General features: G+C 38.1%; 1 protein-coding gene across 1 annotated transcript in view; it reads right to left on the bottom strand.

Annotated features, from left to right (window-relative positions):
- grin2cb (glutamate receptor, ionotropic, N-methyl D-aspartate 2Cb) overlaps nt 1-18,273 on the bottom strand; it is a 49,120-nt gene that overhangs the window by 18,976 nt on the left and 11,871 nt on the right. Inside the window, exons 2-4 of the mRNA XM_036572530.1 lie at nt 16,110-16,548; nt 8,345-8,940; nt 6,740-6,854 (exon numbers count right to left, since the gene is read on the bottom strand). Coding sequence (XP_036428423.1) covers nt 6,740-6,854; nt 8,345-8,940; nt 16,110-16,532 — 1,134 coding nt within the window. The 5' untranslated portion in view covers nt 16,533-16,548. The remainder of the gene's footprint in view (nt 1-6,739; nt 6,855-8,344; nt 8,941-16,109; nt 16,549-18,273) is intronic.

Below are 18,273 nucleotides of genomic sequence, written 5' to 3'. Positions count from 1 at the left end.
CTGACACAGGAAGATTTAAATCTGGGCTTTCCCTGTAAGAGGCTGTGAGGTGACCCTAGCTAGTCAGAAAGTTGAATAGGTAAAGAAATACGCCAGCGTTTTTTAGCCCCACTTACAGCGGAAGCCAATGTGCAGGTGCTGAAACTTCTGTCATAAATGTATTTAGAGTCAATGGGTTATTTTGCTAGGAACATAGAATCAGACTGAATTTGTGGTCTGTGCCAGTGATGGACAAAGCACACCAGTTGTGTACTCCAGTGAAAGTAGACGCCTTTTGTAAAATATTCCTCCAGTAAAAGTAGAAGTCCTCTTTTTACATTTGTACTTGAGTTACAGTACAAAAGTACTTGCTTTTAAAAGTATCAAAAGTAAAAGTACTGTGTGGTGTTCCAGCTGTCATAGTTACTATAGTCGTCAGTGCTGTTTAATCCACATCCTTTCTTGTGTCTGTGATTTGGGCAATATCACTCCCACATTGAAATGCTTGCATATTAGGTATCTGACCTACAAATACCCCACACAGTGTTGCAGTCTATTATCAAAATCTGAAAGCTTGTCAGAGGTGCCTGGGTGTAGTTACAGCTGATAAGCTATAGTTGGACAATTGGTATTTAGGGGAGGGGTTTATCACTAAGATTGGTTTGTTCCAATTTGAATCATATATCATCATATTCTTTTGGATATTTTAGCAAGTCCAGCTTTCTCTCTCGTCAGAGTAACGAGTGAGGAGCAGTATATTCTAATGTGAAATGTGGCAAAGTGAAAGTAATAAAGTACAGATACTTAAAATAAGTGCTAAAGTACACTAATTAAGTACTTTGTTACTGTCCACCACTGGTCTGTGGTAGGCCTAACTGACAATGTGCTACAGATGTGGAATTCCACATCTTGTCCTCCTGGAGCCTGTTTACTGAGACGGAAAAGAGAGAGAGACATAGACAGAGAGAGACATAGACAGAGAGAAATACTCTATTATCTAGAGAGTAAACAGCCAGTCCAGGCCAGTTTTAAAAGCCCGTTGAGAGGCTGTTACAACACAGCCTTCACATACACTTCCCAGGCATCCATCCCATCACAGCCACAGCTTCAGGTCCACAGGGACATTCAGAGCCAGCGCTCCATGAACAAGCTTCTTTTATATGCTCATTTAAGTCTGAATACAATATAATTTACTGTGCTTGGATAATGAATTGCTGCATGCGCTGTCCAGTCCATTAGCCAAGTATTAACAGCTGGTTGGTTCTTGAATGTGATGTATTACAAGCCTTATAAATGAACAAATGGCTGAACATCTGGATTCCTGCTCAAAAACCGATATGTGTTTTGGTGCACATGCAATATCCAATTATTGTCACTGGGATTCAACTTAAATTTTATGTATAAACTTAGATCATGTTCTCTATTTCTCTAATCTACTTGTGCTAGATAATCTACCCACTGTAACAGGCATTTTAAGCAGTCGGTATATGTACTCTGTTAACGCCTTTCTATGTTTCAGCCAATTATGCGTCTTACATTGTACAGCTGAGCTCAATGCGGAGGAGGAAAGGTTATTCAGATTGGAGATCAGTCTCTGTCGTTGTAATCCATATTTGTTTATGGTATTAGCAGTGAGGACTAGCGAGCATGATAAGCCTCAGGAACAGGGATTTATTCAGGTATCATTCATAAACATCAGCAGAGCAAACAGATCCAATCTTTTGGCTTTCAGGTGTGGGTAATGAGACAGGCCTACAGTATGACAATATTGGCTGTCATTTGAACCGTTCATAATTGTCACCAGGTGAATGGACATCGTAGGAATTAGACACCAGAGAATTCTTGTTACATACAAATATTCAGTTAAAGCAGACAGATGTGATTTAAATTGGACTGTGTTATGGTTGTTATTCGCAAGATGACTCCAGAGGTGCGATGTAGCAATGAAGTAATGTAATATTTTATTCATGCCATTTGGGAGAGCAGTTTTTGATGGAGACTGAAACAGGTATTTTTTTGCAGCGAATGGTAGAGTGAAAGTCATTTATCTAACAGAATAGTCTGATAATGCTCTGAATGATAAATCTACTCCCTTCATAAGAAATAGATGCAATTTACATTTGTCTTTTTTGTCTGCAGTTTCTTCAGAAAGACTTAGGGCAGCGCTTGTTTTTTTTTCAGTAGAACATTTTCAGTGAAACATTTTCGGTGGAGACGGCTGCAAATGTCTAAGAAGAACAAGCTCATTGTTCAGACTTGCAATGTCATCTCAAGTAGCATGTCACTTAGTAACTTAGATCTTAATACAGCGTACACTCATAAAAAGGGGCTCTTCTGGGCTTTCCTACAGGCAATGGTTATATATAGATGACAACTTCAAGAAATATGTTTAAATGGTTCTTTGCAGGTTTTGGTAATTTTGTACCATTTCTGTTAGTCCAATCGTCTTTAAATTTTAACACAGTATAAAGGGCACTTGCCATCTTAAAAGTATTTAGTAAATAATTTAATGAAAAAATTACGAGTTTGGAAATAAAGAATTACACTCTTTACTCTTCTGAGGAGGCTTTATCCTGGATGTTGTTATATTGCTGTGAGGATTTGATTGCATTCAGCTACAGGAGTATTAGCGAAGTCAGTTACTAATTTTGGATGATTAGTTCTGGATCACAAACATCACTCCAACTCATCCTAAAGGTGTTCAATAGTGCTCCATCACTTCAGAGTATGCAGTTCCACTGTTCCACAGCCTAATGCTGAGGAGCTTTACACCCGTCTAGTTGATGCTTGGCACTGAGCATGATGCAAATTGGGTTCACGTGCAGCTGCTCCAAAGCAATTCCATTCAGTTGGCAGTGCTTTTCTAAGGAGATTATACAAGCTGTGCATGTGCAAACTTGTGTCAGCAATAAGTTTCCCTCAAAATCACTGAATTCACTAATTTGAAAAAGTGGATACTGACTTATACATAAAATTACAATTACTACAGACGTTTTACGGAGTGCTATACATAAAACATCTGACAATGTCATGAAAATTGGTATCAAAATAAAAAAAAAGATAAAATCAATATGGACCATGCAAAATAAAGAATACATATTTTTGTAGAACATAAAGATTCTTTTTGAGAACCTGTTATATATGGTTCTTTAAAGAACCTTTTGAAAATAACACAAAAAATGTAACTATTGTTACAATCATTACTAATGTTTGATACTGTATAGAGTTCTGTGCAGAAGTCAAGAGACCACTCTTCATTTATTTAATTTCCAGTCAAAACAGCCATTAAGTACAGTTTTTTTTTGAGCATCAAGAAAAAAGAAAATATATATTTAAAAGAATATTAAAAAGAAGCCTCAACGACTATATAAAATTTCACATTTTTCAGTATTTAGTGTGTCCACCATTTACCTTACAGCTTTCATTCTTTTTTAGAAGAAAATTTATCAAAAAAATCTGCAGAGATAAAAGTTCAGTCTTCTCATGATTTAGGTAATCCCTAACACTTTCATTGATGTTGGTGTCTGGAGGTCAGGAGCATGAATGGTCAGCCCATTGTTCTGTGAACAACAGCAGCTTCTTCTTTTTTGTTTATTTCCTTTTCTCATGAACAGCTTCTTGACCGCTACACATCCTTTCATATCCATAGCACTGAGATGTCTTCTCACAGTAGAACGATGGACAGAAACACCTGTGGATTTTTTCAGATTAGCTTTAAGTACTTTTTATCTGATGGTGGCAGTCTTGGTGGTCTACCAGGTCTTGCATGTCTCTTTTTCTTTGCATGCTTTAATAATATTTGAACTGGAAAGCCTGTTTTTTTTTTATTTCCCTTTCTTATTTGCATCATTTTGATTGGGAACTAAATAAATGAGGAGTGGTCTCTGACATTGTCACATTAGTTCAGAACATTTTTTGTTAAGAGGGTAAGAGTGCTGTTGTAATTCTCTCTTTTTTTTGTATCTCCTGCACTCTGGTCCATGTTTTCTTTTGTCTGGCAGGTTGCCCTCCATAGTGCTTAGGCACTCTCTGGGCACTCCCTTGGAACTACAAAGAAGAGCAGATTCTAAGATATGGGCATGCCTGTGCTTTAAAATAGTGCTGCAGTGATTCATTCCACTCAGATGAGCAGGGCCCCAGCAGCATGAGGCAGAGAGGTGGCACTGAGAGTGTCAATGGGGAACTAAAGGAGACAGTGGGGGGGCAAACTGATAAAGATAAGCTGTTATGTCACACAGGGGACCAGGGAGAAGGTGGCCAGAGGCAAGAGATATGATTTTTTTCTGTGATAATCCTACATTGATGATCTATGAAGCATTTACAGCATGTCTTTGTGGTCTCTGGGTAACAGCGTGCTCATTCTCATTATTTTATCTCCTCATCCATCTCAAGGAGGATGTGATTGACCACATTCTTTGGCTTTTTCTCTATTTATACCCACATCTGGTCCCACGGTCAGGCAGTGTTAGCACATTGCCAGCCTCTCTCCACATGTCTCCATCTGAGGAAACCATGGCCCTGAGGGCCTGGCTAAGTGAGGACAAAGGGATTGTTTTAGAGAGCAAACTGTAATTGCATCATCTACTGTTGTTGACAGAGACAAATTATCTGTTTGAGAAGTATAAGAATTCCCACATTGGTCATTTCTGCTGTTTGTTCATGTGCCTTTGTGTTAACTCCATTTTGTGCCCTTGAAATGATCTCTACTGAAAAGCATCCAACGTGTAACATAGAAGTATTTGACGACAAAAGGTAAAAGATATTCTAGCTATTAAATTAATAGTCCATAAAACAGTGACTAGATTGTGAGTTTCAATAATTCTATGACTGCAATTGGAGTTGTGCAGATAAAATTGGAAGGACATGTGGAGGTTATAGGACTTATTCAAGAGGTTCTGAAATTTATGATCCAGAAAACGATTATTTATCACATGTAAGAAATCCTCAGTCCATGTAGAATGCACTGAAATCTGCCCTATTTCAATGTCATTCAGTATCAGAGGGTCAGAACCTCAGTCAACATTAATTTACTATGCAGGATGTTTGTCTACACTACAACTGAGATGGAATGTAGTGATGCAGTAATCTGAACCGTTTAGCAGTTTGCAATGCACTGATTTAATAAATACTTTTTTGCGCATTATCAATTTAAATAAATAAGTGTGTCAGCTGCCACTTGCTCTGGTACTGAGAAAGGGGCTTTGGAGCATGGCAAAGCTGTGTTGGTAACTCAGCGCCCCCCTCCAAAGAGACATTTGTTTATGTTGTCTGTGAGTTTAAGGTGTGTTTATGTGTTTAGTTGTGTGTTACTGTGTCAGAGTGTGGGGTTAATGAGCTTGGGTGTCTACTATAGGGAGGAATCCTATGGCTAAAGGTTACCTTCCATCAGTTCTGACCATGTTTTCCAGTGGCGTTTCTCCCTCTTCTAATAAAAGAGCATTTTCTGAGCAGAAACTATGCTTTCCTCTGATTCTACTTTGCTCTGATGCTACAACAGCATAACATCTATTGTTTTGTGAGTGTTCAGCATTCTGAGAATGTACGGTTAATGTGCCTCTCTTAAAACAGTGAAAGCCCTGACCTACTTGGCATCCTAGATGAAACTGTATTTGCTGCCCATCTTCCACCCATCCCCTTAGAATCTAACTACATAGATACAGCTATTGGGTATATGGACCATTCTACTGAATTAGCTCAAACTGCAGCCCCACAGTAAAAAACGATTTAAAAAACAATTTAAACAGATACAAAATCATAATTTATAAGGTACATTCTTTTGGGAGGTGACTGTGCCACACCATAACCCCTAAATTTCAAGTTGGGAAAATAATTGCATTGTTTTATTTAATTAAGGCATAAGGTCATTATAAGCAATTGGATTTTAGTCTAATGTCCAAGTCATTTAAAAGTCCAAAATGTGTTTTCAGTTCTATCTTTGGACCAGTTAGGTAGAATGATCCACATAGTAGAGCTAAATAGAGCTAAATACTACAGTGAAACTAACATTATGTATTGCTTCATAACAAAAACTGAAACCACCCCTAACTGTCTTCAATTTTGTTTATGTATATATGTGTTTATAATGTGAAGATGTGTCTCTACAAACAAAGATCTGATTTGTCCAGTCTACAGTCGTTTCTAAGTTACTTTATGGATATAAAAATCTAGACAATAAAAAAAAAGCAGAACAGGATAAACATTAATGTGAACACTGATGCTGACGAAGACTTTTGAGAGTACCTTGAATGGCAAAGAAAATAAAAAATGGATTCCTGAACAAGCTCTGATTTTGAGCATATTATGAGGAGAACAAACTAATTGGAAAATACAATTATGTTTAGAACAGCTGAAGGTAAAAGAGGAGGAAACCTAAAGACCCAAACAGAAGACAAGACATTCTGGTGAAACACTAGCTATATGGTCAGGATTCAGAACCACCTTGACAGCACTAAGTAATAATTATATGTATATAAATAGTTGAATAATGCCTACTTACTTGTGGGATATTCTTTATTTGGGTATATAACATGCAGCAAAAAAGCAATGCATGCTTTTGCTTAAATCATTACTGAATTTAATTTCTGCCTACTTTTTCTCTTTCATGTGAGTTTGGAAGGTGTTTGGAAGGTACTTGGGAGGGAGGGCAGGGGACAGCATTTGATTCCCAAGTTGAATACCACTATTCCCAATTCTCACGTAAAGTTACTGCCTATGTCATCTATGTCAGTGACCCACTACTGGGTTGAAGAAATGTTTTTACCTTGTCCCAGTGTCTTTCCCGATCCAAAGCAATGATCACCATGGAGGGGTTTGTGAGATAGCCATCGTAATTGAAGGAGAGGTCTCTGTGGTCCCATGTCACATTCAGCATATGTCTATAAAATAACCAGACAGGTAGCAAAAGCTCTGTTAAAGCCTCAGGTCTTTCCAGGCAAACAGGGCTCTTCAAAGAAATTCATGCTCTCTTTGATTTATTTCTTATCCTTCAAGCTGCAGATGAATAGCTCCTGTGCAAACAGCAGGACCCATAAAGAGTTATACAATGGCCTACGTTTTATAGCACTCATTAGGAGTGAACATATAACCACACTGAATAAGAATGAAGCTTAAGGGACAGAGGGAATGTAAAGTTTTACTAAGGTACATTAGAATATATTATACTCATAACCATGCTCCTTTACCTGAGGCATGGATTAAAGGGCACTGTGCTGTACACATTGTATGAAAAACCAATGTGTGAGTGGTAGGAGATCCGCAGTCAGAGAACTTGTCCATGAACAGTGTATCCCAGCTGATACTATTTTGGTCATTGAGAAGTGAGACCATCCCTTCAAATGTCTAATTTTAAGTCACTTCGGCTGAAATGACTTAATAATTATAAACTGTCAAATGTGCTGTTTTACACATACAGCCCAGAAGTCTAGGAACATTACGGATGGAAAGCCAGTCACTCATGTGTCTCTGAAATGCTTGATCACAGAAAGTCTGGGGAAGCAACTGGAACAGTCTTTAATGAGGCCGGCTGCTCCCAGGTGAAAAGCCGATTTAACCAGGAAATCTGGAGAATCTCCGAATCTCATTATAAAGGGGAAAGACTGACCGAAAAAAAAAAAAAGCACAAGAGCTTTGCAAGCACTAGAGTGTTTTGCCTTGTGGACGATAAAATGAAAAATCCTTTCCGGATGCACTCACATCAGATAGCAAAAAGAAATGTATGAATTTAATTTCACATGCACTACCTTCACTTAAACTTCTCTCTTTCTCTATGGGTCTCTCATATGATTTAATGGCATGTAAAAAGTCATGGAGGGGTGATAGTGATGTAGGCCAAAGGAGGACTACGTTTATGACTTCATAAAATATTTCTAGGAACCTGATTGCTCCAGTTAAGTAATTCCTGCAGTAGTATGGAAGCAGCATATGCACAGATTACAACTGTGTACAGTCAGTACCTCAGTGCTTCGCTCCTTAGAACCTCCCATTTTATAAGCCTCTCATTCTTTAAACCAGGTGAAAAAGCACAGCTATTAAGAGGTCATATCCATAACAAGTAAATTAGCTGTGTTTGAGGAAAATGTCTGGCACTTGACCTACATGCTTAACACAAATGTTCATTCATAGATCCTGTTGCTAGATTGGACAGGCTTGACAGAATATTGACAAAAAACCCCATTCAAGTCCATAACTCAATAACACAAAATTAACGTAATTTGTCAAAATACCTCATTTTAGAGTGTGCTATTAATTTCAAATTATATTTTTTTATGCGTGTCCCACTGTTAAGATGAAGTTGCATTTGTGGGCAGAGTTTGGATAGGTCAAATACTTCAATGTATGAAATCTACAGGAAAGCTTGAAATCTTACCTAAAAACTGAATTACTGCCATTGGATTTTGATGAACTGTTGCAGTTATTATGCCCCTCAGGAACATATCCTCTGTGCTTGTGGTAACCGTACACCCCTTTCACCACCACGGCCACACCTTCCCGCACCCTCTGACGCAGTGTTTTCCTCCAGCGGTCTGAAATGATGCTGATGACTCCAATAGGGAAGCTGTCAGGTGGTGTGGCCTCTGGGTTTCCAACCGCCAGGCTGGGAATGACCCAAACATAGCCAGGCCCCAAGAGCCCAACATCAGATGCCATGCTGAACAGATACTGAGCCTCCTCGTGTGAACAGTACACTAGATACACCTGAGCATCCACCTGCTGAAGCAGTCTGCGTGAACGGATGTCATTGGCACCCACTGACATCTCAAAGCTTAGCACCTCCTGTAGCTCCCATAGGAAGTAGCTGGTGTCTGTGAAAGAGCGAATGTAGTCCACAAAGTCTTCATAACCTGGATACAGGCTGGTAATCACAACAAAGCTGCTCCAGTTGTATTCCTCCAGCACTTTGAACATAACGTTGATCTGCTGCTCAATGGACGCACCCATCTGGAGGAAGGTAGAACCATCAGCCTAATGGAAAAATGGTAAGAACGAAATACAAATAGAAGTTGTTAGATTCTGTATATGACTGGACACAGTGTCATGGGGATTTTAATCAAAGTTCCAAGCTCTACATATTTTGCATATCATTATGCAGTATTCTCTGAAAGAAAAAAAAGATCCTCAAGGGCTCTTTAGACAATGATTATATTCAGGACCAGGACTCAAAAAACCATATGAGTGCTTAAATGGGTCTGCCTGATTAAATGGTTTGTGGAGAACCTCTTTATGTTTTTTTTTGATTATCTTTTGAAAAATAGGTCCCACTATTGTCATAGAACATTGTTAGTACTATGCAGTACCTCTTCTTGCTAAGGGTATAACTATACAGTAAGATGCTTACTGTCGATCAACAATTAATTTACCTAACGAAATTAGTTATGCTGTATTCTGAATTATGGATGCCTCCGTAAGCAGGCGTCTAAGCACCACTCATGACAGATAATTATTCTCAAAATCACTGGGCTGTCTAAAATGAGTTCTGTCTACCTAAGAGAGGCCCAGATAAAGCCATCTCTAAGACGTGAGCTGCATCAACATCACCATCCTCACAGGAGCGGATATAAAATACAAATTTATACTGTGCTGGAGAGAATTATTTAAATATTTGAACTGTGTGAAGTTTCATTTAAGCACTTGTTCACTTCAGCAGGTATATTTCAAAACAGCAGTGAAATTAGTTCCTTTGAGAGGAACGACATTTTCAGCAATAATGCAATTACTTTATTTTACTATATTCATTTTCTGGGGTTTTATGCATATGTAGTGGGGGTCTATTATAAACCAGTCACAGTGTATTCTCGTATCACTATGAACAATTAACCTTGAACACCTCTCCAAGTGTGGAACATGAGGACTAGATTCACAATACGAAGATAAATTGCCGGAGTATTGATCTTATCTGTACCATCGCCACAAGTAGGTGCTGTGATTTATTACCCAGCTTTCGACCATTTTTCTTTTGCCTGTAATCCTTCTGAATAGGTTTACAGTTTGCTCTCAATAGCTGTTTGACAGTGCAACTGTGGAATATCATATACTTAGATGTGTGCTCAGTCAAATCTGTACACAAATCATACCAATACATGAACATCTGACCCCTTTATTTAGATATTAATCTTATGACACATTATTCAGCTATGAATTATACAGCAACTACTTTGAAATGTGTAGTTTGTGTAGTTAAGAGAGTGAGCCTTCATGGTTTAAGGGATTAATTATATCTATTTGATATTTTTAAATTTGCAGCGCACGTTCAAAAATAAAACTGTCAAAAGGGTTATTTGAAGCAATTCTGCAAAATAACCACTTTTGATTCCCTGAAGAACCTTTTAGTGGATGGTTCCTTAAAAAACATGGTTTGTAAGGACCTCCCAATGATGCAAATTTTCTGTTCAAATGAAAGGTTTTTCTTGAACTATACGACTAAATCAATAACCTTTGGAGAACCTTTATTTTTAAGAGTGTGATGGTAATGTTAAATTATGATTCATAAGACGGTGTCCCCCTGCCCTATCCTGCCAACAGCAGCACTTGTCTTCACAGTGCAGTGCAAGGTGGCTGAAAATGCAGAAGGGAGATTGAGGTGCCTAATTAAGCTCCGACATGAGGAAAATAGGTGGAGAGGTGGAGAGTGTCAGGGGCTTGGAGACACTTTCCCAAGACTCCTCCCTGACAGGAGCCTGCTTGCACCCTGATAGGCTGATCCAGTGTCCTTCAGATAACTTCTGCGGCTTAACTAAAGTAGGCAAGCCGTGAGAAACAGAAGGGCTTGGAATGTCGGGAGCTCTGGGACCCACTGTTTTTTTTTTCCAGTGCAACTTTTCCTCCTTGCAGGAAACAAAGAAAAAGATCACCCAGGCTCAGACTGACATTCAGAGGGCGCCAATTAGTTGAAATGGATGTACGAAACCCATGTGACTACCAAGACCGAGATGCTTCTTCAGCAGTCATTCTCACTAACCATTTGAGAATTAGAAGCACTATTTTAAATTCTAACAATGCCCCTTGTTGTCAGGCTTCGATTAAAAAAAAGAAAATCCCATACCAGATGTTTTTTGAATCCCGGAGCATTCCTTTTGAGGCCAACAGGAGGTTTTTCAGAATGACCATAATCTGAAACAGTTTATATGCTGGCATGGGACTGCCATGTGTAGGATACATTAGTGACTACTGTTTTGCTTCAGTGCTGAATAAAGAGCAGATTTTGACATAAAGGAACAGACTGTGCTGCAGTTAGGGGCAGTTTCTGACCCCATCCACTGGCTGGCTTTAATAAATGAATTGAATATTAGTGGTAATCTACATGCTATGCATTTCTCGTAGGAGATTACAGGACTTCATTGTCTAATCCTCAATCTGGCAGGGAGGTTTACTAGAGCCCTGTGAAAGCTGCATTTATACGTATTGTATGACAACACGAGTCCTCAATGTGTACAGCTTTTAATTTGATAAAAGAGTAATTTTCTAAGCAATCAGTCAGTTTAGTTAGCTAAATGAATTTCCCAATCTGTATCTTATATTTAAAATATCACAACTTTCAGGCTAAAATTTGGATTTAAATAATAAGTAGGCAAAAAAGATCATGTAGCTTTGCACAGCCTATATTTCATGTTTTTTTCTTTTCACTGTGACCAATGAAAAACAATCTCTAGCCTGTTTGCAATAAATGGATATTTTCCTAGGGCAATCACATTTACAGAGTTATTACCACATAGAGCAAATAATTGCATATCAAATCCTGCACCTCCTGTACCTTCCTGCAGTGAAAAATCCAAGGCTCAACTACGTAACAAGTACATAGATGTCTAGAACAAAAGCTTCTTTTTCTGAGACATCGGTATTGATTGAAAGACGAACAGAAAGTGAAATTAGCCCTGTCGGTAACTTTTCACATTTTAGAACACAGTTAGTGCCCTTACTCCTTATTTGTCAGCGTATCTTTCCACAAATATCCTGATACTGAAGATGTAAGCATATTCTGTGGCTGTCTGCTCCAACTTTTCATGCTTCATTCAGTCTTATCTCCCATCATTCACATGTACAGAGGGAGCTTGAAAAAGGTTTAAAAAATGATGGCTGGGCAGGAAACTGCTCTCTTCTCCATCCACTACTGAAGATACTCATCTGTCCTACTGAATCTATTGCCATTGTGTTTCTCATTTAGAGATATACATCTCTCTTCATTCTATTTGCATAACATGCCATGATTTCCCCCAGTACCTGACTCCTTTTACAGTCTCCCTGTACAGTTTCTATAAAGTGTGCAAGGAGAGTGCACACACAGATGCATACATCACAAATGTATGATGAACAGTCTGAATAAGCGTATACATTCATTAAATTTACAAAGTAAAACAAAGCATTTTGAAATCATTTGCACAGTTTTGCATATTAAGAGACTATTTCAGGCATATTCCCGTGTTAATTAAAAAGTCCATTCTTAATTTATTTACTTTCCAAATAGACATTTACTACAAGTTCAGGAGATATTTCTGAGAAGATTAGATATAAGATAATCCACTTGCATAAGGAAAGGAATGTCAAAAGAAAATTAGTGAAAAACAGGAGCTTCCAAAACTGGAGTCCAAAAAGTTATTAGAAGATACAGAGAAAATGGAATTCCTAATAACCACTCAAGACCTTATAGACCACCAAAACTGTCACCATCAGATAAACAGTACTTCTTTCAGCTTTCATCTTTGAGAGACAAGCTCCACTCTTGCTTCAGATCTGACAAAATCCACAAGTGTTTCTCTTCATGCACTGTGAGAAGACAACTAAACACTATGGGTCTAAAGAGATGTGTTGCAGTCAAGAAGCTAATGCTGAGAAAAGGAAACAGACACAAAAGATGAACATTTTGCAAATCAAACAAAAGAAGCTACTGATGTTCTCAGAACAACTGACTGACCGGGCCAGAGTCCAGACTGCATATCTCCCAAAAAGAATGAGAGCTGTAATAAAAGCAAAGGGTGGACACACTAATCACTGGGAAAAAATCTATTTAGTTGTGGAGTGGAAATTAAATATATGAAGGGAGCTTCATTCGCACAGTACTGTCCACACACACACACACACACACACACACAAAGCCGCTTATCCTTCTGGGTTGTGGGGGGAGCTGGAGCCCATCCCAGCAGTCACAGGGCTCCAAACACACTCACATATACATATATATGTATATGTGGACCATTTTATGGAAATAGTTCAAACTGTGTCTCCATAATAAGAAAACTATTTATAAACAACTAAGTATTCAGACACTGGATATTACAGGCATTAATTTATGACTGATTTAAGCCCAAGGCATTAATAGAGATAATAGTAATAAGCAAAATATATAAAAAAAATCCTCACTCATAGGGGCTCAAACTCTAACCTCATAAATTTCAACTTGTAAAAGTTATTAAACCTTTATTTTAATAAAATAAACATAATTAAAGTATAAGGTCATTCAAAGCAAAAAAATGTCTAAAGTCTTAGTCATTTTATATATGGATCATTCTACCAAATTGGTTCAAAGAAATTTGCTTGGCACTGGTCATTCTACAGACTCAGATTACACTCTACTGTTGGACTTAGCCTTTACCTTATGTCTGGTATGTATTTGTGTTAATAACAGATTTTTATGATAATTATTTTAAAAGTGAGGTTTAGCAACACGTTAAGTAATTCTAGATCATAAACATGTTGATTGTACTTGATCTGATGTCGTTTTGCTCAGAGCGATCCCATCACTTGTAAGCATTGGGTAAATACATAAATGTAAATATTACTGCTCTCAGACACTCCTTACGGCTATTATCAACTTCCTTATTTAAATGTTGAAGGTTTGCTTAGATCCAACTGTTGGAACCTTTTGTATTTGACAAATACAGCGTCATGTAATTTAGATATTTAAGTAGTCAGCAACATGCAGAAATGTCTTTCGATTAATCATGAAAACTCATATCACAATACTCATGTATTTGTTTACAAGTAGACCTTGGCCACTCCAACATGCCACATGTGCAGACATATTGCCTTATAATGAGAATAACATACAATGCAGCATCTATGTATGTATATCAATGTTAAGAAACAACATATGCTCTTTCATTTTCCTCTTTTAACAGTGGGCTCTAGAAGTCACTCTTCAGGATTTTCAATGTCATCACACATCAGTGGGGACACTCATCATGTTTCCTTTGTGTGGCAGTTGCATCCATTGAACACCGCAATATTATGTTGTTTCAGCCCCTTTTCGGTACATTTCTTCACCTCAATCAATCACCAGCAGAAAGTGGGACACAGACCTCTTGGGTGTTTATGATATTCATCATAATACCTATTGATTCAAAGACCTCACAAATCTCAACAGTTATATTTGGACTTTGACTATTTCTCAGACACGCTGGGAAAATGGCACTGCAAAAACGTAGATAACATTGATTAGGTCTAGACTCAATGTTTCAAATCTCAATGTGTGGAGTTGCATTCTAATTATTCCAAGTTTCTGCAAACTTGTCTGTTTAAGATTCAGATCAGCTTCAAAATGTTTTCTGATTATGTATATAGTTCTTCTGTTTTGGGGAACAAATTCAGAATGTGTCCCTATAAGGTTATACTCTTGCTGGCTTTTATAGCATGTCGCCAAACAAGGAAGTGACAGCTGTTAGGGAAATGTGGCAGATATAATGTTTCAGCTGCCTGACAAAAATACACAAATCCTGATAGGAACAGTGACTTAGAGTCTACATATTCAACAGAGAAACAAAGTGTTTTCTTATATAGCTTTGGTTATGTATCATTGTTGTGTGTAGAGTTTTGTGCATTTGCATGCAGTTTTCCATCTGTTATAAGAAGAGGGGGTTACATTATTTATCACTAATATAGGAAATGATAATGATATGACATTGGTACCATAGGTATCATTGGTGCCATTTGTAGTGACAAATAAGTATAATAAATGTTCACTTGACAAAACAGACTGTGAATAAATTCAATGACTTTTGGCTTTAACTTTAGCAGTGCTTCTGTCTATAACATACACTGCTTTGGCCTATAACATGCACTGCTTCCAGCCTCATGGTATTATTGCCAAGTGCCTGAGGACTGAAGATTTCTCTCAAGCAGCCTAATCAGTTCTAATTTTGCACACAATGTGTAAATCATAACATCTGGACAGCTGCATTACACATTCTAGATATAGCTGGCTGTGGATGGCACATCTCAGTATAACCTCACCTTCCACCATAGCTGAGTAGCTCACTCCCCTGCATACTTGGTTTAGTTTTAATGAGTTACATGTAGATCTTATAGTTGATAGTAGGTTTACTCTACATTTCTCATTCAACTCTGAAACCTTATTTACATAAGCTAACAATCGCTACAGGATGTCTTTCAGTTGAAACAGTTGTGTTAGGGTTAAAAATTCAGGATTTTGATTAGGAATGGCAATGGACTCTTTTATTACTTCGGACTACTAAGAACTATAGTATATATTTGCATTCCTGCCAAAATGATAATTTTAACATATGAAGTATATGATGCAGTTTTCATGGAATACATTGGAATATGTTATAATTTTCATAGAATATGAAATAATTACCATACTTTCATGGAATATATTTCAGCTATGAGGCAAAGGTTGCACTCATAAGTGAATGCCAATTATGTTCAGCCAATTTACTTGTGTTGACCTATGACATGACATCAGCCAATCAGAAACAATGTGGCAACCTCTTTGGTGTGACATTGAATAATGCATGGAGTGTATACTTTTTAAAGTTTAGTCAAGTTAAAAACAGCCAATGTCAACTCATTTTTGCATAAACAGGGCAGCTTTAATTAGCAATGTACCCTTTAAAATGAGACCCCTTTTAGCACACATTGTTAAAACCAAGGTGTCAAAAAGGAGCAGAAGTACCAAAATATCTACAATTGGTTTAAATGGATAGCTCTTTGAAGAACCGTATTTGTAAATAAGAAGTGTGAGTGTGAAGAGTCTTTTTTAAAGTTTACACATAAAGTTCCACATAACGTAAAGGTTCTATACCAACACTAAATGTTTTAGCTCTAAATATCTAAGACAAGAACAATTTAAAACCCTTTATTTTTAATAATGTAGGTATGCCAAGCCTGACTAGAAAAATTACCTTGTGAGGAATGACCAGGGCAGAGCCTCCGTTGATGCCTACTATAGGAATAGAAGTCTGTGAAGAGATGAAGTCTAGGATCTGAGCCACAGCCTCTGAATCAACATCGTCCTCGAAAACCACACCATGAAGGCTCTCAGTGGCCATAGTCTGACAGAGGCGTGTTAACAGTGCACTAGGGTTGGTATCGTTCACTAGCACGGTGATGGGATTGACATCCAAAGGCAGATCCAGGAAGTTCTCCCGGCTCAAACGACCCTTTATTTCACCCTGGTGAGTAGAGCCGCTGAATACAACTGCCACATTAACTGTAGGTGGGCCAAAGAATGGACGGCCATGGCAGTGCGGCGTGGCACTGAGCAACAGGAGGAGGAACAGGAGGAGCTGGAGAGAGGGACTCAAACGCCCCCGGGGCATGGCCATTTCAGCCACCTACAGCCTGTAGACAGACAGAGAGAGAGAGAGAGAGAGAGAGAGAGAGAGAGAGAGAGAGAGAGAGAGAGAGAGAGAGAAAGATAGAGAGAGAGAGAATAAATATGTTCAGGAAACAACAGTGATTTGATTAATTCCACAATAAATACCTTCTTTACTTAAAATTACCCAATTTACTATAATGCCCTGTGTTAAGAAAAAAAGAGCTACTTGTTATGAAAGGCTATTGCTGCAACTTGTAATCCCTGATTGCATGTGCTTTGGTCTCAGTGTGTGAGTGTGTGTGAGACACAACAGGCCATTAGCAGTCTGAGGAAGAAACACACTGAGAGCCCAGTGAGGGCTTCACAGCTAAACCGCACTCTCTCAACACTACCCAGTGACCACTCTTTGACTCCACTAACCCACAGATGGTGGCAGTCTGTGGCACAGGCACCTAAAGAGAAAAACAGTCTATAAACCATGACCTGTTTTTTCTCTCTCATTCTGTGCTCTATTTCGCACTTCAGTTATTATCCAAAGAGCCGCTACCAAATGCTACACAATTATTAATAGTAATAGACGTTTGTGTATTAGTCACAGCCAATGTCACTTTTATTTGTCACTATTTGTATTGGAATGTTTAGCAGTGCTTATTTCAGAGCACAGTTGTTAGGATATATATTAAATGGAGTGACATAGATGTGTAATCTGGATAGTTTAATGTCAAACAACCAGCAGAAGTATTATAACCTCAGAGCTCTGCTACAGATGGAAAGATCCAATACTGTGCAAAAGTCAAAAAACCTCTTCATTTATTTAGTTTCCAGTTAAAGGTGCCATTAAGAACAAGTTATTCATTTCATTCATTTATTCATTTTTAGCATCAAGATGCAGAAAACATATCACCAACAGCTAGACATAATATAAACATTTTCAAACTTGGCCTTTACTATAGCTTCCATTCTTTGGGATATTTGCTTTCAGATTTTCATAGAAATCTGCAGGGATAATTTTTCAAAGGTTCAAACTCCCAAACCCCAAACAGATCCCAAACAGATAGACTGTCCATCCCAGAAACCACACCTCAACATCACTGAATGTATAGATTTCCTCTCAGACACATATCACTGACTTGACTTCTTACAGTGGAGGGATGGATGGACAGAAACACCTGTGGATTTTTCAGCAACACTTTATTTGGATGGTCCACTGTAGATGCTTTGTAGATGCTCAGTCTATTTTGAACTAACCAGGTCTTGCACAGTTGTTAAAAGTTTAATTTTCTCTGTGTCTTTGAATTAGTCTCTGAACTCCAGTTTTCAAAACGCTTGTGTTTGCCTTTCTACGTATTTTCCTTTGGCTTTCTCTTTCATTAAGCAAGTGGATTATTTTATATCTAATCTCCTCAGAAATACAGCCTGAGAAATGAATTACTTGTACTTAATGGTTGTTTTGACTGGGAATTAAATAATAGCATATTTAGTGTGAAGCATCCTTCTTCATTCATATTGATTTCTCCAGTGGTGTAAAGAAATAATAGCAATAAATAAATGATAGCAAAAATGTTAGCAAAGAGTAGGACATTGGTAATGTGCAGAGGGCTTGGTGTTGATCAGTATGGCTCTTTACCACAGGTCCAATACTAGAAAAAAGCTGTTCAGCTGCATGCTGGTTTTGATTTGGATGGATTTGAAATGTTTTCTGTGGCGACGGTTATGAAGCAGGTGGTGTCCTGGCTGGGAGGGGTCAG

The sequence above is a fragment of the Colossoma macropomum genome, unplaced genomic scaffold, assembly GCF_904425465.1.
Source record: "Colossoma macropomum unplaced genomic scaffold, Colossoma_macropomum, whole genome shotgun sequence".
NCBI classification, from domain to species: Eukaryota; Metazoa; Chordata; class Actinopteri; order Characiformes; family Serrasalmidae; genus Colossoma; species Colossoma macropomum.
This window is presented reverse-complemented; position numbering and strand designations above follow the sequence as displayed.